This window comes from Zeus faber, assembly GCF_960531495.2.
Source record: "Zeus faber genome assembly, chromosome: 15".
NCBI lineage: Eukaryota > Metazoa > Chordata > Actinopteri > Zeiformes > Zeidae > Zeus > Zeus faber.
In genome coordinates, this window is record NC_137194.1 from 21,156,336 (window position 1) to 21,181,347 (window position 25,012).

Consider the following 25,012-nt stretch of genomic DNA (forward strand, 5'->3'; position numbering starts at 1 on the left):
TATGCTGCCGCTGTTTGTTTTTGTGCGCATTATTTTTTAAACCACAACCGAAGAACAGATTTAAAAGTCTGGGCAGCTGACGCACACATTAAAAAAACTTCCTTAGTGTTTCTTCGACTGTAGCCCTGTGTTTATTCTTTATTTGTTGAGAAGTAAGAGATCTGTAAGAGATACCTTTTTGCTTTAACAGCTACAATGAGCGAAAAAATAAATATGATGTAAAGTGGGTTCACATGACTCGCAGCATGTAAATAAACATACTGAAAATTTACATATTTTCTCCTGCAATTGTATGTGTGGTCAATGATCATGTTCAATTTTAGTCCATACCCGAAAGATGGCTGAGTCAAAGTTTGGATGTTTACTGTATTTACTTTAAAACCATTAACCTATTTGGGTTTTCTTCTACTTTTTTCAGGCCCAAAGATATCAACTAATCATCATCTGGATTAAATTTAAAATTGTACCACACCGAAGAGAAGTCCTCTTCGTAAATCTGTCTTTTGAATCTTTTTTTTATTTTTTTTTTAAATGCAATATGAACCTTCAGAGGGTTACGTTGCTTTTATGTTGGGTTTTCCTGTGTCTGGATCTCTGCCTAAGCCAGAAGGACTGCACCGGCGTGGATTGCCCCGTTCTTCAGAGCTGCATTGAAGAGGTTTTGGGGGTGGGGTCATGTTGTGCCACCTGTGCAAGGAAGGGATGCACCTGTGAGGGTTACCAGTATTATGACTGTGTCCACGCAGGCTTCCAGAAGGGGAAAGTCCCAGAGGGAGAGTCCTACTTTGTGGATTTCGGGAGCACAGAATGTTCTTGTCCGCAAGGAGGAGGGAAGATAGCTTGCCATTTTATCCCTTGTCCCGACATTCCACCCAACTGCATCGAGATCATAAAGCCCAAAGATGGATGTCTTGAGTGTGGGCGAATCGGGTGCGTCCGTGGCACCAAGAAGTACGATGCGGGCCATACATTTCAGATGGACCCGTGCCAGGTGTGCCACTGTCCAAATGATGGCGGAAGCTTAATGTGTTCGTCGATCCCTGGCTGTGACCAACGTAGTAGCAACAAGACAATGCTGGTCACCACAACTGAGAACAAGGCTCCTTTAAGGGACTTCAGTGGCACACTTGACAGTAAACAGACAAACCCCCTGCATCCATTTTCCAAGTTGGCATTAGGCAACACTCTACCGCTATATAAGCAGGACCCACCCAGTTTTGGCACAGAGGAGTATGACTATACACTGGCAGAGCCTACATCTTCCACTCCCCTGGATGTGGCCCAACAGAGGCAATCTTCAACAGCACCACCAACTTACCCCAAGTCAAGCTTCGTTTCCTCCAGCTTCCGTGACGGCGGTACAGAAGTGCCAAGTGGGGAACCGGAAAACCGCGATCAGCAGAGGAGAGACATGGCCGAGAGGCAATGGCACACGGAACAGCTTACCGCCGGAGCTCGGCGAGAGACGGCAACATCGTTAGCGACAACCACACAGAGAGCCACAGAGCCGGTCAGCGAGAGGACCATTAGGCATCACGGTGACAGGGACAGAGTGGCTGAAGAGACCCTGAAGGATAAGAGGCTCACCACCCCCGTCGATCAGGGAGTTAGACACAGTGGCCATGACAGAGACAATCAGAAAAGCAGCTCCGGGGGTCACGGTAGGTCACGCCCTCATAGCCACAAGGGACAAGGGGAGGCCTTTGAAGAGGAGCAGCACTCTTATCCCACCGTCCAGTTCAGTCCCACCAGAACGGCCCCAATCAGGATGAAAGAGGAGGGGGATAAGCCCAAAAGACAGGCTCAAACCCTCCACGACTATCAGAACGGCAAGGCGGAAACAAATGGTAAGTTGGCACGATTTAAAAGTAGATTTCAAAACCGTAATGTTTTACGATAACATCTCTATATTTGTTTTTTACCCTATTCATTTTTTTGTCAATTATATTACCAAAAACGAAACTACAGGATCAAAAAAAAAAATAATGATTGGGGAACGCCTAAACCCAAATGCGTCAGCCTGTGAAGGTGTGTAATGTGGTGATGACATTAGAAGGTTGTTACTGTATCATAAAACATTTTCCTCTTCCTTTTTTCACATCCTGTGTTTGGACAAGGGATCCATAATAACTCCACACAAGCTGGCAGCGGTCCGGCAAAAACAGGGCTCCGTGGAGAGGTTGTGTTCCCTAAATGGCATTTTCCACCTCACCGCCCCGGGAGTGATCAGGAATCGCAATAGTTACTGTCAATATCTCTGTTGGGTTTAAGTTTTGGATCGTTGTATGTTCATGTGCTTAAAGGTTGGACGCGGTACCATGTGTGACTGGAGAGATGTGTCGCACCACATTGGAAAGCGTGAGAAAAAACTGTTCGCCCCCAGAGAGGGAATCGTTGGGATCAGATACAGATTCACATTTGTTTGACTTAAAGTGTAAAATGTACCGAACTTAATAATATCCTTATTACGGTGTACAGTGGAAAGAAGTCTTGCTGGATAATCAGACAAAGAGGGACGGTGTTATTCTCACATGGGGACTAAATGTCATGAATTACCAAACGCATTATTTGATACACGTCACTTTTTTTGACCCTTTGCCCTCACTGTAGATGTTGTTTGGCGAACCAGTGCAATGGCTAGTTAACTCACTTTATCACACTGTGACTTTTTGTTGAGACCTGCCAGGACTTTTCTCTCCTTTCAGCACCTGGCCTCCTGAGGAATGCTCAGTATGTATGTGCTTATGGGATGTTTCTATAGGAGTGAAGGCCGGCGGTACACGCCAAATACATCCCATGACATGAAGTTAGTATGTCGAGGCGTTGGACTCACAAATTCTTGGCTAAATTATGACTGCGATTTTGCGCTGGATATGCGTGCCGTGCTGTGGAACTGTAGTCCACCGTCTGGGAAGCCGGTGAATAAGTGGCCGCACTCGTTCGTCGCAGGACAAAAGGAGTCTTGATGGATCTCCTCAATTGTTTTCCCGCAACATGCATCGGCACATGAGGATAATATCCCAGAATTCAACCGTGAATTGGAGCTTTGTTGTAGGCCAACTAGGAGAGCTTGTTTATTCCCTTCAAAGTCCTTTTTGTATATATCTTCACGTTCTGATCTGGGTGGAGCGGATCTGGCAAAGTGACCTTGTACGGGTTCAACGGTAAAGTGTTGCAGGCCCGAGCGAAGATTTCCCGGATGTTTAAGCGGAAGCGGTAGGAGTCCGAAAAAACTATAAAAAGCCTCGACTAAGGGCGGTTATCGATGTGAGCGGGGAACAAAGCCAAACACGCATCACAAAGAACAACATCACCGTGCACTCAACCTCAACTGATTCGCTTTGTGTTTAAACACAGTCCAAGGTAAATGTTTTTCCTCCTCCGGTCAAATAGTGTGCCCTCATTTGACCAGAAACAGCCTGCGCAGAGTGGGGGATGGGACTGTTTAGGCTTTCTGAACCTGGCCCGGATCCAGCGTAGGATTTCTCTGGACTTGTACCTGTGAGCAGCATAATGCCCATGTGATGAATGAGACCTCTGTTGCAGCCTGATTGCCAGACGCTACTTGCTTCTCTCTGGTGAGCCGCTGTGATTATCCTTCTCCCGCGAGGTTTACCGGCTTTCCAATCTCCCCAGTAATCACTCCGGCAAAGGTAGACAGAGGAACAACTGGCTCGTGTGCATGCACACACACACACACACACACACACACACACACACACACACACACACACACATACACACACCACTCGTCATGGCTGTGCAAGAGAAGACGAGATATATCCGCATCGTTATCACAATGTGGGCAAGTGGACATATGTTAGTGCATAACTGCGTCTTAGAAATTGTCCCAGCACGTGAGGTGGAGCGACATTCCTGAAGTTGGACTTTTTTTTAACTTATCGCCACCAGTGTCACACGCGGTGTCACACACGGCACATGGGAGTGGGCGGAGAACGTGTAATTTTTTTCCGGGAATAAAAAAGGAGGGGGAATTCCGGAGGGGGCCTTGATACACTTCATCCCCGCCTGTTGCATTACTCTGAAGATCATTTTAAAAGCGGCGGCTCGCTCTCGCTTTATCTCCAAGGGTTTTTTGCCGGTCATTTCCAGGAATTTTTGGCATACCCCGCTTGTGCAACGTATTCTTACTGAATACCCCCGACGGATTTGCACGATAGTTGTGCTTAGAAATCAAAAACCCTCAACTCCAAGAAAACCACACATAAACAAGACCTAAAAGTAGAAAGGGAGAGGTGATAAATAACAGGATGACTGTCCTCTCTCTTCTCTCCTCCCATCTAAACTGTGAGGATATTATAGTCGTTTTTTTCAAGGGACTGCTATTTCTTCCCCAAAATTTGTTAAAAAGATCAACTTTTTCTCAGCTTTTCTTGCTTTGCTGATGTGTGGAAATACATATGTGAAGTTGTAATGGGATGTATTAGAGATAGTAGGCATATTAAAGCAAAAGGCAAGGGGGCCGCATCCAACTTACAGGGCCCCGGAGGGAATGGGAGAGGGTCAATAGCGACACGCCGTTTTGTTGCACCGCAGAATGTATGAGGCTCAAGAGCAGTGGATCGAGAGGAAGAGTGGGTCGTCTAGCAACCGGTTCGATCCCCAGCTCCTCCTGGTAGAATGCTGAAGTGTCCTTGAGACGCTTAACGCCCTAACTGTTCCCGATGAGCCTTGCATGGCCGCCTCCACAGGCGTATGAATAAGTTGTAAGTGGCTTTGGACAGAGCATCTGATGAATCGTTTAATGTAATTGTGGCTAGGGGGTGGGTGGTAAGGCATCGGCTGTAGATGGAGAGCCAGGTTTGGCTTGTTCCTGGAGCAGACGTGGCTACAAGAGGTGAGCATCATTAACGGAGGTTGATGTTCACGCTCCCAACGGGGTATTTTATTTAACAAATTGCTCACAACAAATAACATAAAGCCTTTCCAGGCTCCGGTCCCCCCGGGCTCCGGGGAGACTAGGCTCGGACCCAGCTTCACTGCAAGAGGGAGCAAACCACGAGGAACAGAGTTTAAATAACATCCATTAATTATGCTCACCTCTGGCAGGTGCGTCCGCTCCTCGAACAAGCCACACTTGGCTCTCCATCTATAGCCGACGCCTTAACCACCCGCCCCCGCCATAGTAATGTATCTATAATTGTTATGCTGATTTAGAGAAGGCACATGGTGCAATTAGGGATTTGTGGTCAGGGAAAATTTGGCACATTTTAAGGAAACAACCTGTTGGTCCCCCTCACATGCCATTACGGTGATGTGCTCTCAGTTAGATTTTTCCATTGCTTAATATCGGTTATCCAACCACAGGGAGGAGTGATGGGGTTGGAGGCTAGTGTGTGAAGCCATAAAAGACTGGGGCCAGCCCTCAGGCCTCCCATTAACTGACCACGACCTCAGTCAAGAGTTCACAGAGAGGCATCGCACATGGCCGTGTGTTCATGTTAAATCTCAGGGATTAGGAGGATAGCTGTCGATTCCGTGTTCTCTGAAACCTGATCTCGCCGTGTTGGAAATGAAGTCAGAGACGGAGAGAAAAGAAAGAGCAGAGCACTCCCTGTTATGTCACAGCCAGCTGCCGTTGGACATTTGTCCATACTGGGACGTAAAGGATGATGTTCTTCAGATAACAAGAGGGTCTCCGTAAATATTTGTGTTGGAGTTATTAAAAAAATAAGCCTTGGTGGTGTTCCCTGACATGTGCACACCAGCCCCACATAGAGTAATAAAGATCATACAAAACAGAAGCTCATTTGCCTCTTAAATTCATTCCTTCCCGCCATGCTTTTGCTCGGGTCACAGCGCTGGCGACGGGGCTTCTGTGCCCCTGGCTGTTGTGGGCGTGTCTCCTCAAAATCTCCCTTTCCATATTTAATACAGGTACTCCTCACTTAACGACCGAGTTCCGTTCCTAGGACCAGGTGGCTAAGCGAATTGGTCGATAAGCGAGGACCAATGTTAGTTCGCGGTAAGGGTTGCGTGGCCATTGCGAACGCTAGTGTAGTGAATACTGACAGACTGCGGGAATGAGACTGAGAACGGTGAATAAGGGTGGTGCACGATGAGATGCTTGACGCTGAGACGCTGTGCACACAGCACACACGTCGCGGTTTCGTACTCAGCGTACAATACAGACTGGTCAGAGAGCTGGTCGTAAGTCTGAACAGTCGTTAAACAGGTAGGTTGTTAAGTGAGGAGTAACTGTATACATTATGTAGATAGATGGGGCCGTGTCAACCTTTTTTTTTATTAAAATGGTGTAGCCGTTTACTTCGCAAAATGAATTACCTCTTGAAAAAAATGACCTGAATGATCTTGCCATCTGTCCCTTCAAATAAAAAAATTTCCTCGTTGGAGAAACATAAAACGACGTGCTCCTTATTTTTTCGATTGTTTAAGGGACGTTTTTCATGAAAAAAAAAAGCTTAGTCATGAAAAATATGCAGTGGTCCGGGCATCCACTTTCCAAGGATCAGCGCCATTGAGAGGGTATCTTCCCTCCTATTGGCTGTCGCCCGGCGCCCAGTGCTGCTCATTTGTATAAAGTTGAAACCTGCTCAACTTTCCTTGTCGCCGTGAAGCTGTCCGCTCGCCGCCGGTCGTCGCTCCGCCCCCTGCATCTCGATGAAGCCCAGCTCCGTTTGAAGTGCACTGCAGCCTGCCGCTTTGCAGCGCCCCGCCGCCGGCGGTGTGACCCGGCCATTTCTCTCTCGTATACACATTTGCATTCACACACACAAATGCTCTTGACATCAGTTGTTGGTCTATCCACACACACTTATTTTGGTTGCAGCATGTGGACGTGGTACAGTAGTCAAAGGTTGTGTTATTGCTCGAGGCTCCTCTTCTTTTCAGCCCACCTGTCCTGTGCATTACCGCCATGACACGGCCTGATTAGCCGTAACACGCCACTTTACGACACCACGGAGACGTGTCGAGAGCTGCCCTTCTCGTGTTGTCGGTCTGGTGTCCCGTTCAGCTGAGGTGATGTCATTGTTGTTGGGACGTGGTCCGCAGGCACGCGTCTGGTGTTCCTGTTGGTCCGATAGACAGACGTAATAACAGGCAGAGGAAGGAAAGATGCTCACTAACTTCCCAACAAGTCTCCCCCTTTTCAGGCTTCATCAATCAACCGACCAAATTATTACACGGATGAGTGGAAGAAGTCCGTTGTTAGGGTTTGATTAGTAGGCACGTCAAAGACCAACAACTGGCTCCAAACAGTTTATCACTATTTGTTTTTAAGTACAGTATATATATATATTTCTTCCTCTGAAATTCAATCCAAACAAAGACTGTTTCAACGTCAATTACTCAAATGCAGAGGCCTCATTTCACCGGCCACCATCCAAAGCATGTGCATGTGTGTGTGTGTATATGCATGTGTTGTAGTGTGGTGTGTTGCGTGACAATTAAAGATTCTTCTTCTTCTTCTTCAATGCTCCACAATAAATATGGGTGCCTGTTGCCGGCCTGTGTATACATTCTGCCATCTGGATATCTGCAAACGAGAACGTGTGCAGTGTTCCACCTGGAGAAAATGAAAAGGGGCGCAAGCGAAAAGGAAGATGAATAATCGCGTTCCCTGTCTTTTAATAACACTACATGCGCTGGGGTTCAAAGGGACTTGTTAAAGCGCCTGACTGGGACAGCGATGCGAGGAGCATCAAAGAGTCACCGGGGGCCTGTGGAGGCTTCAAATGTTCTCAAAGTATCCCGAAACTTATAAATTACGGTGCGCCGCAGCAGCCGCTCGCGCCCGTGCAGAGCGGCTTCCAGGGCGAGGTGCCTCGAGTGGAGGGATATTCCACCAAACAAACAGGATGTGAGGGAGAGAGGAGTCAAAGAGTGGAAGTCGCAGTGTGGCGGTGACCTCAGCGACTCGAGTTGACACCCGAATTAAGCTTCTCGGAAGCTTGCGGCGCCGCTCTTTCTTGGAGAATTTTTTTTTCCATTCAGCACCTTTTCCCTCTGCAGCGACTTGTGCGGTGATTCAATTCCAGATATGCAACGACAGATACATTTGTTTTGAATCAACACTGTGTTTTTTCGGTCTTCTGGGTCTGAGCCACAGCCCCAAAAAAAGGTCCCAATCATGATGATTTGCTTCCACAAAACTGATATTTTCTTTCCATACGTTCTCGTAAAGTCTTAAGTTCATTAGGAGGCACCCATGCGGACGTTGCTTTGCTCTAAAGAAGTTTGTGGAAGGTCCAGAGTTTATTCATACGGCTTGTTTTGTAGGTTGTGACTGGCTGGAAAACGGGAGAGATCATGAGCTTTGGAGCTCCAGGAGCGGCAAATCAAAGACGGAACGCTGTGACCTTTCGCTGGATCATGCGATGAACTAAGTCACTCAAAGACTTTGCTGTGAATCAGATGACGCGTGTTTTCCCTCTGTTGCCGGGCTGGGCTGAGAAAAAAAAAAGAAAAAGTGACAATCTCACTTCTTTTTAACGAGCGAGCATGTGGAAAACAAACCGTGGAGGAATTCATTTTGAAGGTTTCTTTTCGGAGAAATGCCGAGGTCGGATAGTTGCAACGGCCAAAACACACATTTTGAACTAAGTTTCGACGCTAACGCTCGAACGGCGGTGTTGTCACTCTTTGAATATGCCGTAAACATTTGGGACTCTCGTGCTTTGTGTTGTGTCCTGTTCTCAAATCGGCTGCAGTTTGCCTGATTGGTTCATTTCAACCTGTTTCTCCTAAAAACACTTGGTGCTTACTTACCTCGATCGGTCTCATCCGGATCTCCCTGTTTGTGTTTCGAACTCACTGTCCAGCGGCGGAGCTGCTGAGCGTCTGCTGCGAGACGGGGGAGAAATGGGCCACGGCCAATGGTCACTGCAACAACATGCCGCTCCCCGCCAAGGATAAGCACTCCGTCTGTCGGTAATTCCTCCATTTAAAAGACCCACATCGCTGAGGTTGATTCCTCAAATTGAGCAAAGCTGGGTTTACTGTAACGCACGTTCAATCACACAACCCAGTTGCGGAAATGTCACGATAAAGTCTGTACGTGATTTCCGATTTATCCCGCTTGTGAAGTAAATAAATATGAAGAGAATCCCTTCACACAAAGCTTATCAAATGAACAAACACATTTCCTAAGAAACATTGAAGGGTCATTCTGGGATAAGATTGCCATTGTTACGGTTTCATAAGTCGCATTTAGTGGAAATTGTAACGTCGGTGTAAATTGCAGTATCTTTGGATTCCCGTCACAATGTGCATTCCAAAAGATGAACCAGCATTGAACGGGAACTTGTAATGGCTTGATCAGCTCTGTTGTAGCACTATTGGGGAGGAACATCTTACCAGCTCAGAGCCTCAGCCTCAGCTCCAGCCCAAACAGCTCCCTCTTCTCCTATGTCGTTTCTTTTTCCCGCCAGGATCTCTCAGAAACGATGCTGTTTGCGTCCCCTGAGCGAGCAGCAGTGTGCGGCCGGTATTAATGCCGCCAAAGCCGGGGCCCTTTGTGAAGAGGACGGCGGTGACAAATGCGGAGCCGACTCCTACAAGGCGAGTGTTTTTCAAGCACCGCGCACGATGGGGCCAAGAGGAACTGGATGGATGTGAATAAAAACCTCTTTGAAAGGCAAACTGCCAAGCAGAGCTATTTTATTCTTGAATTCAATATACATTTTAATTGAGTTGTACACAAATGCCTTAGTCATGCGAGTTTGGAAAATATATGTTCATATTACGAGTCCCTATAGCCATGAAAATGTCTCCCTACAATCTCTGGGCAGCTTTAGTTTTTCCAGTGGCAGCCGTGGTGCCAGTTGCTCCTGTGATTAAATTATCCCATTTAACAAAATACTTCAGGGCTAAGTAAAAAAAAAATGTTCCCGCAATGTTTTTTTTTCCTCCTCTCTTAAAGTTTTGTGATATCAAAAACAGACCACTATAGATGTTTTAAATGTTCACAAGACCACTACATCATCCGTTTAGGCTCCCTGTTAGTTTTTCCAACATGTGCCGTTTTTCGAATTGATATTTGATAAGTAGAAAAAATAGAATAGCCTGATACTATTTTTTTGCACAGTTTGTTACCGTGGTCATTGAGGCTCTGCTGGATCACATTAGTTATTATTTCCACAGCCATTCAGCTGCCATCTGATCTGGGTGCTCGAGGAAGGTTGTTCGTACATCCTGAGCGTCATTATAGTCTCAAGGCCGGGGAAAGGCTATTAAATATTTGCTTCCAATTCCCGGCTGTAACCTTCATTGTTTCGGTATCGCAATGCCACAGCACAAACACACAACACTGCAATATTTCTTATTTCCATTTTTCTTTTTTCCATTTTATTTAGTCCCATTTAACAAAATACTTAAGGGTTAGGGTTCGGGTTAGTAACAGGGGGATGAAAATGATGAGGGAGTAAAGTCCAAAACATCAACACTGTCATAATTCAAGATAGATTTTAACAGTTTATTTATTTATTTATATCGCATTATATCATATTATCTATTTATTTGTATATTTATTTGTTTATTTATATTAATTAATAAATAAATTACCTTTTCTCTTTCATTTCCATAACTAGAGCTGTAGTTGACTTGATCCCTCACCTCCTCCTGCCACTCATACCTGCTAGATAGTACAGATGTAGTGTAGCTCCCTGTTAGACTCTGAGACTATACAGTAGGTGTCTGATGTTGTTTTTCTCCCAGCAGGAGTGCTGCGGCTGCTGCGCTCTGGGCCTGAGGTTCCGCACCGAAGGACACCGCTGCGACGCCCAACGGCCCCTGGGCTCCCACTGCACACGGATCTTCTTGACCTGCTGCGCGGGGGAGGCCAGGGAGGTCACAGCGCCGACCGAGGGATATAAATGGCACCCTGTCAGAGAAAGACCCGTTCTGGACTCCACCCCGCAGCCAAAGAAAGGTACTGTGAACACACACACACACGCGCAAACACAGAAACCAAAACCTAAAACCCGCAATGCTAATGCGCTGAATGAATTACGCACAGAGCTGCCAGAGCAGGATAAACACCAGGAAACTGCCAAACAGATGTAATATATACTGTACCACTGCGCCGGCAAGAAAAATCACAGATTTACAACAAAGAGAAACAGCTTACTCTTGCCGCTAAAGGGCAGTGTGTGTGGGGAAGGGAATTGTGGTGAGGTTTCAAAATGATGCTGAAAACAGTAGCCAAGAGGAGGAGAAGGAGCAAGGTGTAATACCCAAGTTCACCAATCTAGAATATTGAGAGATCTAGTCCTCCCCTGCGTCGTGTGACATTACATTACAAAGTCGTATTTAGATTGTGCTCCAGTGAACCACTTTTGAATTTAAGAAAAATTATTAAAACAACTTAACAGCCTGTGCATGCTAATAAGGCACTTGTCTATAAACAATGGAATACACAGTTGTTAATTGAAAAGTTTGTTTTCAGTTGCTATGGAGCCAGCACGCCTGGTAGCAGACAGTAAATGTGAATATACACCGATCAGCTACAACATTATAACCACAAACAGGTGAAGTGAATAACATTGATCATCTCGTTCCAGTGGCACCTGTCAAGGGGTTGGATATATTAGACAGCAAGTGAACAGTCAGTTCTAGAAGTTGATGTGTTGGAAGCAGGAAAAATGGGCAAGCGTAAGGATCTGAGCGACTTTGACAAGGACCAAATTATGATGGCTAGACGACTGGGTCAGAGCATCTCCAAAACGACAGGTCTTGAAGGGTGTAGTACCTACCAAAAGTTGTCCAAGGAAGGACAACCGGTGACCTGGCGACAGGGTCATGGGTTCCCATGGGCTCATTGTGTGAGTGGGGAGTGAAGTCCAGCCCGTCTGGTCCGAAGAGCTACTGAAGCACAAATTGTTGAAAAAGTTAATGCTGCTAGAATAGAAAGGTGTCAGATCACACAGTGCATCACAGCTTCCTGCGTATGAGGCTGTGTAGCCGCAGACCGGTCAGAGTGTCCATGCTGAGCCCTGTCCACCACCGAAAGCGTCTACAATGGACACGGGAGCGTCAGAACTGGACCATGGAGCAATGGAAGAAGGTGACCTGGTCTGATGAATCACGTTTTCTTCTACATCATGAGGATGGCCGGGGTTAGCTCCAATCGGATTTAGCATCAGCAGAACAACAAGACAAGCCCGATCCATGGGACCCCCACCTCTCAACTTCCAGCACTTGAATGATCCGCTGCTAACGTCTTGGTGCCAGATACCACAGGACACCTTCGGAGGTCTTGTGGAGTCTCCACGGGTCACGGGTCAGAGCTGTTTTGGCGGCACGGGGGGGAGCTACACAATATAAGTGGTGGTTTTAATGTTGTGGCTGATCAGTGTACGTTGATGACACCAACAACTGTTTTTTCCCCTCCTCAAGTGTCTGACAGCCCGTTTCCTAAAGAGGCCTTCTCCATCGGCGAGGAGCAGGAGAACGCGGTGGAGGGCCCCTTCAAGGTGGAGGACATGAACGAGTGCCTGGTCTACCAGGGCAACCTCTGCCACCACCGCTGCGTCAACACGCCCGGCTCTTTTCGGTGTGAATGCTACGGCGGGTACTCGCTGCAAGACGACGGCGTCACTTGTGCAGAAGGTAGAGTGGAGACCACCGGCCCCATAGTGTGTGGCCGTCAAACTATAAACTGTCCTGTTGGTAGGTACAGCAAAGCATTTTTCCAAGCCACCTGAACCTGCCAGCGTGATTTACACTGATCCGACTTTCCTTGTCATCATTTCCCTGGCAGGAAGGCTCCATTCGTCTTTATTTCTCCACACCTTCGCTCAGTATATTATTTTCCTCGTCTGCGAGAGTTCCTTCCTGTCTGCCAGTGCCGATACTGTCTAATAATAGTTATTCCAATCGCACACCAACATTCATTTCCTGGGCTGACGGAGATGTCTCTTAATTCCGCCACCTCACACACACACACGTCACAGGGCTTTTTCGGTTCAGGAGACACACGTTTCTCGGTGTCAAACCGAAGAAGTTTGACACCGAATACTGTTGATCTCCGCGGAGGTAGGCATTTAATTATAACTATTTTCAATTTAATGAAAATTAGCTTCTAGCAGACCCACACCACTGTGAGCCTGTCTGGACAGGCTTCTAATGTCAGAGCCTTTTTTTTTTTTTTTTTTTTTTTTCTTTTGTAAATTACAGTGAGGCTCACTAATAAAAACCAAATGTTTGTCTGTAGGCAATGGGTTTTTTTTTTTTTTCCTGTCCCACATTTTTTTCCCTAAGCCACAAGCCATTGAAAGAAAACACAGGTATTGCACAAGGTTAAAACTGCTCGTGAAGGACTGAAAGAGGGGGTGGAGGAGGGGGGGAAATCGGAATCCTTGATAACAGGGTAATTAGCCTTCCCTGTGATGAGTTTATTCATGTTTCCTCAGGGACGATGGATGAGGAGAACAGGCTGCGGGAGGATGACAGAGCAGCGGCGGAGCAGACGACACTCCTTCCCCCTCCTCCGCCCCCGACTCCCCAGCCCACCGACCCTCCCAACCCCTGTGAAGGTGAGCGTTCCGGCTCCGTGAAGGGAGCGGCGGAACCTCCGGGCTTTGTACACCACGCACACGTGCGTCCTCATGCGTTAATCAGAGGCTTACAGAAGACACCGAGAGGCGGCCGATTACGCTCCCCGAAGACGAAACGCCGGCGGCAGCGGGCCGCGCGCGGATCGGCACAGCGCGATTTCAAGCCTTGCCCTTCTAATTTTCAAGTGTCAAGGATCTATTAAAGGTCACTTTGTTTTTTCAAAATGAGCCAGGCGTCGTCCACAGGTCTTTGTTCGGGCTTTATTTTTATTTTTGACCAAAGCACGGGGGCAGGGTCTCATTGGCTCCGTGTATGTAGAGGGCCATGAAGTATGAATGACAATACCACCAGGTCAGGGTGATCCCAGTCCTGGAAACAGGAAACTGGCGGAGTAGCGATACGGTAACTCGGGTTTATCTCGCACACACAGGCCTCACACACCCTGATTTCTGTCCTGGCGGATGTTGTGATGTACTTCACGCAACTGATATATTGTATTTACCCAGGGAACGGCCCCTGTGCGCAGCAGTGCACCCCAGTGGAAGGAAGGCCCCACTGCTCCTGTTTCCCCGGCTTCTACCTAAAGGCCGATGGACGCTCGTGTGATGGTGAGAAACCGAAAAACTGGGATCCACGGCATTGTTGATAAAAAAGGGGTTTGTATGTTCCATTGAAGTAGGGGAATGTGCTTTTTGCCTGAACATGAGGTTGGACGGCTAAAATAGATCAGTCTCAGCCCTCGGTTCAGTTCTCAGTTCTCGTCTGGTTCGAGTCTGGAGATTCCTTGAGAGAGGAATGTCTGTTTCTGATATCTCTCTCTCTCTCTCTCTCTCTCTCTCTCTCTCCTTAAGAGCCTCTGCAGATAAAACCATAATCCCCTCTCACCGATAATAGACAACAATATTCCTCAGAGTCTGCACTCTTTATCTTACCGGCTGCATACCACAATTTTGATCCTATGCCGTGCCAAATTGGAATGGACTATTATTCTGTTGTGGAAAGGATTGTGTAACCCTGTATGCATCTCATTGTTTTGTTATTGGACACACAGGTTTAATTTAAACCAAATGTACTGGCGGCTTCTCTCCTTGATAGTAGCGATGAAAGGTTTGGCTTTTTATCGAGACCCGGTTTCTTGACGAATCACTCAGTAAAAAGTTAGAATCTAAATTTAGGGGCTTGTTGGGCGCATAGCTGGGCTGTTTGAGCCACATGCCTGACTTGCAGCTCCCGCCTGCAGCTCCTGTGTGTTTGGCTGCAGTAATCGAGCAACAAAAATGAATTACTGACTCTGTTGCCGGAGTGACTCCAGATTTGTTCAATATGAACGACTCGTTTTCGAGTCGTGCATCGTCAACCACAATGGCGAAATAGGCAATGCATTACATATCAAATTCATTTTTGTTCATTATCAGAGCCTAAATATCTTGGTTCTCATCCTTCTACTCGTACTATTGACTTTCTATCCTCTCGGCAACCATGTTAATACAGAATTTTTTCCCCAACACCATTTTTAGTAGTTAAATATTTAGTATTATTTGTTCCTATTCATCAGTAGTTGTGGAAATGTTTTGGGGATTTACAGATTATTATTTTTTTTTTTACCTTTTCCTCTTTGCTTTCCACCCCCAGACATCAACGAGTGTTTGTCCGCACGTGCCTGCCAGCTGAACGAGCGCTGTGCCAACACCGTGGGGAGTTACACGTGTCAAAGGCAGATTGTTTGTCCCCTGGGATTCCAGATCAACAACGACATCTGTGAAGGTACAGTAACAACACCGAACTGCACCCTTTAGCCCGTAAAGGTTGGGTGCAACGTCCCACTGTCCCAGCAGATCTGACACATTGGGGAAGGCACCTCCATAGCTGCCAAAGCACCAAAACTGGGGTCACAGTTTTTTGTTCCCGTCTTCTTCTGCGGAACAAATACGAAGCGCTTGATCAGCAGATCTTGCTTCCTTATTCTAGGAACCGTGTTTGATGTCACTAGCTCTACCGGGTAAGAAGTTGCAGAGTCAAAGTTGTCCCAGTGTTTCAATGGAAGCCAGTGCATATTATACCTGTACTATCGTACAGGTATAATATGTCCTCTGCGTCCTGTCTGAGTCAGTAATCTACGCTTTGCATAATACATCTACTGTATTGAAGAGGTAATGCACCTGCTTCACTGGGTAGTGAAAGAAAGGGAATTGCTTATCCCGTACGCAGTCAAAATAAAGCATCTGTGATTTGCGCTACCACCTCATCTGATGAAACTGACAACTGACTTAGCAATACATGGTTACTGGGAAACATTTTTCTTTATACAGGGTGTCTTCCATTCATTTTTACAAATATTAGGGATTAAAGGTCATTAAATAGTCTTAAATGTATTGGAGCTCAAATTCAACACGTTTTACATGGTTTTTAAATTTAATCATCCATATATTTATTCTTGTCAAAGACCGTCCAGTTACACTGAACATTTCCGACGTTATAAAACCCAGCGCAGAACCTGACACTTGGCCGATGCGATTTGTCGGTCTTAAATTTAGATTACATTTTTTTCTTTAAATCGTTTTAAAAGGTATTCGATTGAAATCTCTGATACCTGCAAACCAAACCTCGGTTAGGGATCAGGGAATACCAGGTGATTTTGGGCAGAAGATTGTATATTGGATTTCAGCGCTTGATGATTAAAGGGTCAGCGAGTAGCAGAACGGTTGGATGAAGGTTCAAATTGACCAACTTTCAGCTGATGGAAGCATTCTCACTCTGACTCTCACCGCTTGTTTCTACATTACTGTGCTACTGTGCTGACATGGCTGTGCCGCAAAAAGGGCTGCTTAGTGCTGCAGTCACCTGGATTCCTGCTTTTCGGAAATTCCCAGCAATCGTGAAATCAGAAAACATTTAATCAGACAAAATGCGATTTATGATAATAAAACCAGCGCATTGACCAATGAAGCTGATAATCACCGTCGAGGGGAAGTGTCTTTTTTCCTCCATTACCTTGTCACTGCTTACTGAAACACCCTTCTCTTGTTTCGTGGCGAATGGGATTCCCCTTGAACAGGGACGCCGAAACGAATTGTCAGCTCATTTCTCCGTGACGAGTACTGACTTTTTCTTGCCCTCGCCCGTGGTCCAACCTTGACGTTCCTCCACGGAGCAGCCGGCGAGCCCTCTGACTTTTCGCCGCCCCTTAGAAGCCGCCCACCTCTTTCATTTGTCAGAAGCCAATTACGGTGCAATTGGTCTGACCGGCGGTCAGACCAATTGCTCTCTCACACATTCTCACTGATCCCTGGCCTCTCTCTCTCTCTCTCTCTCTCTCTCTCTCTCTCTCTCTCTCTCTCTCTCTCTCTCTCTCTCTCTCTCTCTCTCTCTCTCTCTCTCTCTCTCTCTCTCTCTCTCTCTCTCTCTCTCTCTCTCTCTCTCTCTCTCTCTCTCTCTCTCTCTCTGTGTGTCTGGAGCTGTCGGCCTCGCTCAGTTTGAACCGAGGCTGGTGTCAGCAGCGAGACATTCAATCACCATCCGCCGCTTAGAGACCTCCCACCCTGTGGCGGTGGGGTGGGGATTCAGGATGGCACAGTAGGGAAGGCACGCAAGCGAGCTCCGTGTGCACGTGCAATATATAAAAATACAGACATTCTACCACACGCACAACTCACCACAAGTTGTTTCCGCCCAGGAGTATGATTCCCTACAGTGTTAAAGTCTTGATATGTTAGGAGTTTCTACAGGGAGATTCTGCAGGGAAATCCCATAATAGACAGGTGGCGGAAGTCTCAAAGGTGATATGCTATGATGTTCTGCAACACACACACACACACACACACATACACACATACACACACACACACACATTCCAGTGCACAAACTCACACATATTCTAAAACAGAGCCATCTACTCATTTAACTAATTCAAACCATTTTTCGAGTTGAAATAATAAGTTGCATAACGTTTATCTACTTATATTTTATAATGAGAGTGACTGTAAGAAAATGAATTCCAAGAACAGCCATGAATTTAGACTATGATTCGATTGCTGTTGATTAACTGTGCTGTGGGCTGGGACCGAGTTGTGATCTGCTGTTGGGCTGCGCTGCCATCTAGTGGTGAAAAGAGGTATTACATGGACTCTGTGTCTCATCTCTCAAGATGTTGTAAGACAACCCCAGACACAAGTAATGCTAAGATAATGAGGCAATATATGAAGAATACATGAAGCAATGGTAAAATATTATATGATGTTGTTGATGTTTTTCTTCTGCTTTTTTTTTTATAACAGATATCGACGAGTGTGTCAAGATGACCCACGACTGCGGCCCTGGTTTTGAGTGTGTGAACACAGAGGGTTCTTTCATGTGCACCCACAGACCACAGTGCGCCATGGGCTTGACACGGGACGCCCTGGGCAACTGTGTCGGTAAAAGAGACCCTTCAACCAATCATATGGATGGATGGATGGATAGATATTTGTTTATTCCCAGGGGAAAAAAGTGGCATTATAGCAGCACACATCCAATACAAACAAACAAGGTGTGTGTGTGTGTGTGTGTGTGTGTGTGTGTGTGTGTGTGTGTGTGTGTGTGTGTGTGTGTGTGTGTGTGTGTGTGTGTGTGTGTGTGTGTGTGTGTGTGTGTGTGTGTGTGTGTGCGTGTGTGCGCACACTCATTTAACTAATGAGTATATATATATAGAATTTTATATATAAAATTCTGTATGAATACTGTATGTACACAGGGATATAACTAAAGTGAATATAAACAATACAAATATGTACAATGGTGCAAGAGGATGTAACATATATTAATGAGTGAGAAAACAAGCTTCTGTATTTTCAGTTTGAGAGCAGAGAGGGAGTGCGTTACTGACCCTGTGCAGAGAAAACACTTCTCTTGGAATTCCTCAATAGATCGAGACAAAGATACCATTCCGATCGACAACAGGAATACTACATGATCGTTCTGTACAATTGGTTTGCGGGTGAGGCAGACAGAGGCGTCGGCACCGAACGCCGCTCAGTTGAGGGGTTAAATGCCACACAGACAGGAGATCACAGAGGTTGCTGCTGAGGTTCTGCAGCGGGGCGGATGAAAGCCAATCCCCTGTCCTCCTCCAGTACAAACCAATGCCGTGGAATTAGCCCCCAGGGGCAGGAACTGGGGCATGTCGAGGCAGCCAACGCCACTGTAAAAGAAGTACGAATTCTAAAACTATATAGAGAAGGGAAGTGCGATGCAGCACGACACAAACCAAAAACCGCACAAGACAACACAGAATGCACGTAACGTTCATCACGCAACCAATGTTGGTGTGAGTGCGTGATGGCTTCCCCCCTCTCTCTCTCTCTCTCTTGTCTCTCTCTCTCTCTCTCTCTGTCTCTCTCCCTCTCCCACAGACATTGATGAGTGTTCCAGCGTGAGCCAGCCCTGCAGTCCAGGTTTTAACTGCATCAACACGGTGGGCTCGTACTCCTGCCAGAGGAAGATCCTCATGTGCAGCCGCGGCTACCACGCCAGTCCAGATGGATCTCGATGCATCGGTAGGATTTAGGAGGGGACGCACACACACACACACACACACACACACACACACACACACACAGAAAACCTGAGAAATGAGGGATCGATATCATAGAATATTGCCACAGAACATGATCACAATCTGAATCAGTTTTATTCCACCCTGTACATTTAAATATACTAGGAATTTGTTCTGATGAGGTTTGGGTCGTTACACTACAGATCATTATCTTAAAATAAAAAATAAAAAAATAAAATAGGAAAAAATACAAAACAATAAAAAACAGAAATAGTCAGATATATAAAGATATAAAAATACATACAAAATGTGATACTTCGCACAGGATGAATTATTGTTATGCGTTTATAGGGTGTGAATTTTAAATATGATTTATTACTATGGGCTTGCTACTTATTACAGTATGTACAGTATGATCCCGAAGAGACATAATAAAAATGGGAACCTGATTTTCCGAGCAGGTTGGACGCCTCCAAGAATTGGTTACATGCCTCTCGATCGTTATTTTTACCTTCATTTTACCTGGTTAGTCTCACTGATATTCAGAATCCGGCCAAGGATGCAGCAGGCAATTTTACGGACTACACAACATGAAAACATAACACGTAAAAGGCCGGGCGGTACAGTATGAATCAATTTACAATTGAAACGTGGAAAAATGGTAGAAGTGGAAAGCCAGGAGGTGGAGCGATTACAAAACGATTACGATTACGATTACTTTAACCATGGTTGAACATATTGAAAGTGACAAACTCCCGCAGTTTTATAACTCATCCCAAGGTGAAGGGCCCGGGAACTGAAAAGCCTTTTTGCCTCTGCACTCAACACGTTGGTACCTTTGGGACTTCCATCAAAATTGAGCTATTTGAGCATAGGCACTGGCAGGTAGGTACTGTAGATATTGTTTGACCCTTGAGGAAAATATCAACATACTGTTGTTATTGCGGCAGTCGACCTCGTACGCCGTCATCCATCCTTAGTTGTTTGACTGTTTTCCATGACAAATAGCAATAGAAGCGATAAGCATGGGATGCCATGTTACATGTTACACCTCCATATGAATTAACCCTCTGCAGATGTGGATGAGTGTCAGAGCAGCCTGCATCGCTGTGGACAGGATCAGCTGTGCCACAATCTGCCCGGCTCGTACCGCTGCGACTGCCAGCCTGGATACCAGTACGACTCGTTCAGGAGGATGTGTGTCGGTAATGGACGGCGTATCTCTCTGACATCTACACCTTTTACCATCTGGGAAATTAGCAGAATGACTGTCTTTGTCCTCGCCCTCTGCCTAACTCCAGCTCACCCTCTCGCCCTTTAATTCCAGCTCTTGTTTCCCTCCTCCCTTCTTCTTTCACTATCACCATCCCTTATCTCTCTCTCTCTCTCTCTCTCTCTCTCTCGCTCTTTCTCTGTCAATTAAACCCAAGTTTAGATTAAAAAGGGATTTATTGACATTGGGAACATACATTTCCAATGCAATTGTTAAAAGTGACGGATCTAAAACACAGTCAGAAAGTTGTAAATATTGCACATCAAAATATAAATAGATGACCAAAAAAAAAAATGTTTTATATATATATATATATTGTGCATTTTCTTTCATGGTTGTACTTGAACTACGGTAGTATCTTGTTTCTCCATCCCATATATACACATTTAACATTGAACATTAAAATCCAACAAAGTGAAGGTAACCTGAAATACAAATAGAAGAATATACAGTGAATGTCGTTGCATTTTCATTAATTTTTACATTTTTTAATGTATATACTGTAGAGATACAGATAATATTTAAAAAAAATTTTAATCGCTCCATCGCTATCTCCCTTTCTCTCTCCCTCTCTCTCCAAGGGTGGAAATTTGGCCACCCCCTGTTTAACATTCTGCAGTGGCATAACTGCTGTCTCCTGCAGTTCCCCAAGCTGCAGAGTCAAATCACCTGCTGCAGAACAGCCCCCCCCCCCCCCCCCCACACACACACACACATCTACACGTACACACACACACACACACACACCTCCACCCACTGCTTCTCCCACTCTGACGCTCCACTGTGTTGTGACTCAAATAATAATGGACTCCACCGAAGTGTTTAGACTATCCGAAGGCAGCTACCCCCCACGTCACACCTTCGTTCCCATGCACACAAACACACTCACACGGAGACATTTAAGGGGAAACAAACTCACGCTCGCGGGGGCGGTTGCACGTGTGCACCTAAGCTCATGTTCCACTCTTGAGATACGAGGCTGCCTCCTCCCCGCAGATGTAAACGAGTGTTGGCGCTACCCCGGCCGCCTGTGTGCCCAGACCTGTGAGAACACCCCGGGCTCTTATGAATGCTCCTGTACAGTTGGCTTCCGCTTATCCAGCGATGGCAAGAACTGTGAAGGTGTGTGTGTGTCTGTGTGTGTGTGTGTGTGTGTGTGTGTGTGTGTGTGTGTGTGTAGATAGTAGATAGAGAGCAATACTTTATTCATCCCCGGAGGGAAATTGTGGTGTAGCGGCAGCACACATTACAAGAAATAGACAATAAAAAATGAAGCAATAAAAAATTTGAAAATAGAAAAAAAAAAAATGTATATACAAAATGTAGAAAACAATTGGCAATGTACAATAAAATAAACCTATAAGATAAACAATAAACCAGTAAACCATCGTGTTGGTGTGTGTGTCTCTGCCAGTTACAGTAGGAGTTTGCCATTGTACAGTGTGATTGCAGCATTTGCATGTATTTCATAGTGTGTTTATTTTTTATTTCTTTTTTTATAATTCTTAATTCTTATATTCTCTAATGAACCGTACATACCTTCGATGGTGAATTTTTGGCAACAACACCCTCTAAACCCCTTCGCCGTCAGATGTGGACGAGTGCTTAGCCAACCCCTGCAGCCAGGAGTGTGCCAACGTCTACGGTTCCTACCAGTGCTACTGCAGCCAGGGCTACTACCTCAGGGGGGACGGACACTCCTGTGAAGGTCTGCTCTCCTGCGTTACGCACAATTGTGACGGATAAGGATTTCGATTCACCCGCTTGACATTTGTCCCCCGGTTCCACGCGATTTATCCCCAGACATCGACGAGTGTTCCCAAAGCGTCGGACACCTCTGCAGCTACAAGTGCGTCAATGTCCCCGGGAGTTACCAGTGTGCCTGTCCCGAGTTCGGCTACGCCATGTCCCCGAACGGGCGTTCCTGTCGAGGTGCGAGAACACACAGACACACTGACAAATAAAGGTGGTTCAAAGTCATAGAAAAAGAACCTTTAAAATCAAGATAAATTGTGTAGATTTAAAACAGGACAGCACTATATAAAACAGCATTTCTGAGGACGCTGACTTATGGAGGACGAGGCTTTCCGTGAATAAGATATTTCACTCCGAAGACTTTAGGCTACTTACACTTTTTAGGCCTTAGCATTTGAAGGCTTTAACTGAGATTATTACAGTCATTCATTTTCCTCACGCTTCAGAGATCAGCCACCGTCTCCAGTTCAATCTGCTGAACATGACTAGTTTTCAAAGTTGGACTCACAACGGTTTTTTTTAAGTTGTTTCTTTCCACCTCAAGGGCCAATTTCACAAATTTTCTGCGTTGAGAGTACGAGTACGAGTCCTTCGCCTGCGATTCGATCGCCTTGAGGCCACCTTCCGGTCTTACAGCTCCTCTGTGATTTTTATTTTTTACATTTTTTAGATATTGATGAGTGCACGGTGGGGGCCCATAACTGCTCGTTAGCGGAGACCTGCTACAACATCCAGGGAGGCTACCGCTGCCTGGCTTTCGAGTGTCCGCAGAACTACCGCAAAGTGTCCGACACGTAAGTTCCCGCGACGCTAGAACAGCCACGAGGCTGCAGTTGAATTTGATTTTCTGATGTAGGACTTGCAATCCCCTCCCCCTCCAGGCGCTGTGAGAGGATCAGCTGTCCAAACCACCTGGACTGTCAGAACTCGCCGATGCGGATCACCTACTACTACCTCAGCTTCCAGTCCAACATCATCCTCCCAGCGCAGATCTTCCGCATCGGGCCGTCGCCGGCGTACTCGGGCGACAACGTCATCATCAGCATCGCCCGCGGCAACGAGGAGAACTTCTTCGGCACGCGGAAGCTCAACGCCTACACGGGCGCCGTCTACCTGCACCGGCAGGTCCGCGACCCCCGGGACTTCCTGATCGACGTGGAGATGAAGCTGTGGCGGCAGGGCACCTTCACCACCTTCCTGGCCCGCATCTACGTCTTCATCACGGCCAACTCGCTCTAACGCACCCGCGTTCCCCGGCGGAGCCGTGGACCTCCGTGCGATACGAGTTGATAAGATCGCCCCCACCTAACACTGTTGTACATGCGGCCTCTGCTTATCACCATGTGAGCAAGCGGTCGAGATTTATCTTCTTTTGTAAATTATGGCCAGTTGTGGATAACTTAATGAATGATGTGAGACAAAAACATCAACCAGTATTTCTATTTAATGCCTTTTTTTTTTTTTTTTTTTTTTTTTTTTTTTAATGTTCACCGTGATGATGTGAAAATCTACTTTCATACAATAATTTGTAACGAAAATCCAATCAAGAGAAAACATCCACAAAAGGTATGGATGTCAATTTTAAAACTTAATTCGGGAAGAAAAAAAAAAAGTATGCTCTGGAGATACATCCCAAACAAAAGCAGCATGATATGTGTTGGTAAATGATAAAGGGAACCATGTGTTTTCCACCACTCTTTGTTTTTAACTGATATCGTGTTGTCCTTGTTTGTCATTATCCTTGAAATCTCACTGTTTTGCTTTCTCTTGCGTCTCCCTTGATACTACTATGAGAGCAACCATCACATCGAATTACCATCTAGCTCTTATTACCCAGAGCTGTTGTTCGTGTATTATTTTTTATTATTTAATAGCATATGACGTGCATTTGTATCTCTTTATTTAGACATATAATGAAAGGATGTATGATATATTTTTTGGCTGGATTCATAGGCTGCAAAATATTTTTATTAAAATATCCAAAATAAGCCTGTGTGTGTTTTGATTGTGTTTCAATGATCTGATCTTTAATAATTGTTTTACTATGGAGTATTGTTATGTTATACCATTGGTGCTGGATTTTCGGGTCTTGGTCATACGATATCCCCAATTTGAGTGCGATAATGTTGCGTGTGTATAGGTGTAGTTCAGCTACTCTTCAGTGGGATGGTTACAGTATATGAATCCTTCAGGTCGGGACTTGTCTCACAGTAAATATACATGCCTATTTACATACCTGTCCGCACCTTGCATGTGCACGAGCTTCATCATTTGGCACGCACGCCCTATTTGCCAAACCCACTGTTTATGGCGGCTAATGAAATAAACTAATCATGCATCGTTGGTTATCTCTACTCACAAAAGATTTACAGCGCTGTTATGGATTTTATTAAACGCCATAGGTTTTGGCATCAACCTCCACAGAAAGAGTTCCACTCCCACCTACAGGCGGCACACATCCTCGCACCCTTGACTTTGAGTTTCTTCCCACAGTAGTGACATTTGCAGCCAGGATATCAACAGAGGAATCATTCGAAGGAGCCTTGCATTCATTTATTCATCCGACTAATTACCAAAGTGACAGGAAAACATCTTATAGGGAGTAGGATCCTTTTTTTAAAACTTCCGTTTCGTCCCCGGCGCTGAGCTCTGGCGACCTTCCCAAACATTGGGGAAGGGTGTGAGTGTCTCTCGGACACTTGCTCATCAAAACAGAGCCGCTCGCCCAATTTCCCTTCGCCCGGGCGGCAAATTATACCTTGTTATGTTGCGTGTCAGAGGTCATTTCCACAAACGAGACTCAGCCGCTGCTCGGCCTCTCTCTCCGCCGTCTAATTCTAACCTCCAACTCTTTTCTTTTTTTTGACACATGGGAGTGAATACTATGGAAAACTCCCATACCGTGCAGCTATTGA

General features: G+C 45.9%; 1 protein-coding gene across 1 annotated transcript; it reads left to right on the plus strand.

The window, feature by feature from the left end:
- Positions 1 to 537: 537 nt before the first annotated feature.
- Positions 538 to 24,085, plus strand: LOC307241254 (fibulin-2-like). Its single transcript, XM_080015294.1, has 16 exons — positions 538 to 1,847; positions 8,805 to 8,913; positions 9,414 to 9,543; positions 10,702 to 10,912; positions 12,379 to 12,591; positions 13,395 to 13,517; positions 14,046 to 14,147; positions 15,172 to 15,303; positions 17,814 to 17,951; positions 18,927 to 19,070; positions 20,146 to 20,274; positions 21,339 to 21,464; positions 21,934 to 22,050; positions 22,146 to 22,274; positions 22,768 to 22,891; positions 22,979 to 24,085. Exons 1-16 carry the CDS (start codon positions 539 to 541, stop codon positions 23,334 to 23,336), a joined length of 3,594 nt encoding a protein of 1,197 aa, XP_079871420.1. The 5' UTR covers position 538; the 3' UTR covers positions 23,337 to 24,085.
- Positions 24,086 to 25,012: the final 927 nt, after the last annotated feature.

What these genes read in the sequence shown, in the direction of transcription:
- LOC307241254 (XM_080015294.1), top strand. Translation starts at nt 539, where the DNA reads ATGAACCTTCAGAGGGTTACGTTGCTTTTATGTTGGGTTTTCCTGTGT. An exon ending in CGATGGACGCTCGTGTGATG is followed by an intron (nt 14,148 to 15,171) that starts GTGAGAAACCGA and finishes TTCCACCCCCAG; the next exon opens with ACATCAACGAGTGTTTGTCC. An exon ending in GTTCAGGAGGATGTGTGTCG is followed by an intron (nt 20,275 to 21,338) that starts GTAATGGACGGC and finishes TCCTCCCCGCAG; the next exon opens with ATGTAAACGAGTGTTGGCGC.